Source organism: Dictyostelium purpureum (genome assembly GCF_000190715.1).
Source record: "Dictyostelium purpureum unplaced genomic scaffold DICPUscaffold_71, whole genome shotgun sequence".
Classification (NCBI taxonomy): Eukaryota; Evosea; class Eumycetozoa; order Dictyosteliales; family Dictyosteliaceae; genus Dictyostelium; species Dictyostelium purpureum.
Window position 1 is genome coordinate 67,118 of NW_003519408.1, and position 1,886 is coordinate 69,003.

Genomic DNA, 1,886 nt, shown 5'->3' on the forward strand with positions numbered 1-1,886 from the left:
AATTAATTAAAAAATTATATTTACTTTGAGATTGAATTTTGAGATTTATTTATTAATTTGTTTATTCATTTTCTTTTTATTTATCTTAAATATTTAATCGTAAAATATTTCTTTGTCTAAATAGTTTCTTACTTGAGCTTTGGAAACAACTTGATCAATTCGACTTGTATGAATTGGTGCATTATCCATTAGCAAATATTTACCATGTTTAATAATGTTGCTTTCAATTAACAATGAAAATAAATATAGAATTAAAATTGAAAATATAAAAATAAAAATAAAAATAAAAAATGTTTCTAAAAATGCAAAATTTTTTTAATTTTTTTTTTAAATTTTTAATATGAAAAAAATATCATTTTTATTGCAATAAAAATAAAAATAAAAATAAAAAAAATAAAAAAAAAAATAATAAAAAAAAAAAAAAAAAAAAAAAAAAAATTTTGTAATATTTTTTTTATTTTGATTGACAAATTCTCCCACTAAATTTGCTTCCACAATTATACATTTGATTTTCCATTTTTTAGTTTTGCTTTATTTTATAGTTATCATTTGACATTGGAATACTATCGATTATAAGATTAACATTACCATAATCATATTGTGAATCTGCATCGAATGTTATAGTTGTATCACTGATAACTTTACATGTTACATTTTTATTTGCAAACATTAAATTACATTTTGATGAATCAATACCAAAGTTATAACCAGTTAATGTAATTGTTTTTAACCCATTGACATTATGTGATACAATTGTTGGTGGTGCATATTGAAAAAATAAATTGATTTTTTCAATACCATCTTCATAAAATTTAAATGAATGTTTACCAGTTCCAACACCAACATTACAGCTTGCTACAAAACTTGAAATTATAGTACAATCAATATGATTATTAGAACTATCAACAGTAATAGATGGTTTTACAATTTTATCTTTACATGAAAAGTATTTATCAATATGTAATGATGATCCATTTGTTAATGGTCTTGATGGAGCTAATATAAATGTAGATTGTGGTTTTATGATTATACTATTATTTGAAATAGCACCATTGACTTCAATTGATAGTTTTACAGATGTTTCACATATATTTGGTAATTTAAATGATAATTTAGTTTCATCATTACTTATTGATGTTGTTATTATTTCTTTATTTTCATTTCCATCAATTAAAAGTTTAACTGTACCATTTTTATCGTTAATATTACCAAAGTTAATACCTATCAATGAAAATTCGTTTGTTCTATCAATTTGAATTGCATTTGTTGATGTAAATTGAGGGACACCATATTTAAAGTTCATTTCAGTCAAACTTTCAACATCATCTATTTTAATTTTAACTTTATTTACTAATCCTTTACCAGGTTCCAATAAACAAACTATTTGAGATTTTGTTGATGATATATATTCACAATTATAGATTTTATTATCACTATTGATTAAAGATACATTTGTACTTAATGATCCAGGTGATGACATAAAACTTCCAGATATTGTAATTATACCACTATTATATTTTGAAGTTGATACAGTTGTAGTAATCGACACAGGTTGTGGCTTTATATCACAATTATAAATATTTTCTATTGCAACATCCCCAATAATTACATTTATATATAATCTTTCAGAATGCTCAATAAAATAATAATCAAGTATTAATAAACGATGATCAATTGAAGAAATATATTTACGTCGTCCATTAACAGTAACCTGAGCAACTCTTCCTTCATTGTGAAAATTAAAACCGTTTAATGTTATCTTTGAGTCTTTATAGTTACATTGGGATATATAAGGAGGGGCATAGCTTAAATGCATTGATCGACTTTGTGAAGAATCAGGATACAATTTAAAACTTCCATAACCAGGTGGGAAATTTACAGTTAAA

At 22.8% G+C, this 1,886-nt stretch overlaps 1 protein-coding gene across 1 annotated transcript; it reads right to left on the minus strand.

Moving 5' to 3' along the window:
- Positions 1-520: 520 nt before the first annotated feature.
- On the minus strand, positions 521-1,816 carry DICPUDRAFT_77371 (uncharacterized protein; the record flags this gene model as incomplete). Its single annotated transcript, XM_003286449.1, has 1 exon — positions 521-1,816. The coding sequence occupies one exon, from the start codon at positions 1,814-1,816 to the stop codon at positions 521-523; it is 1,296 nt and encodes a 431-aa protein (XP_003286497.1).
- Between the last annotated feature and the right edge of the window lie 70 nt (positions 1,817-1,886).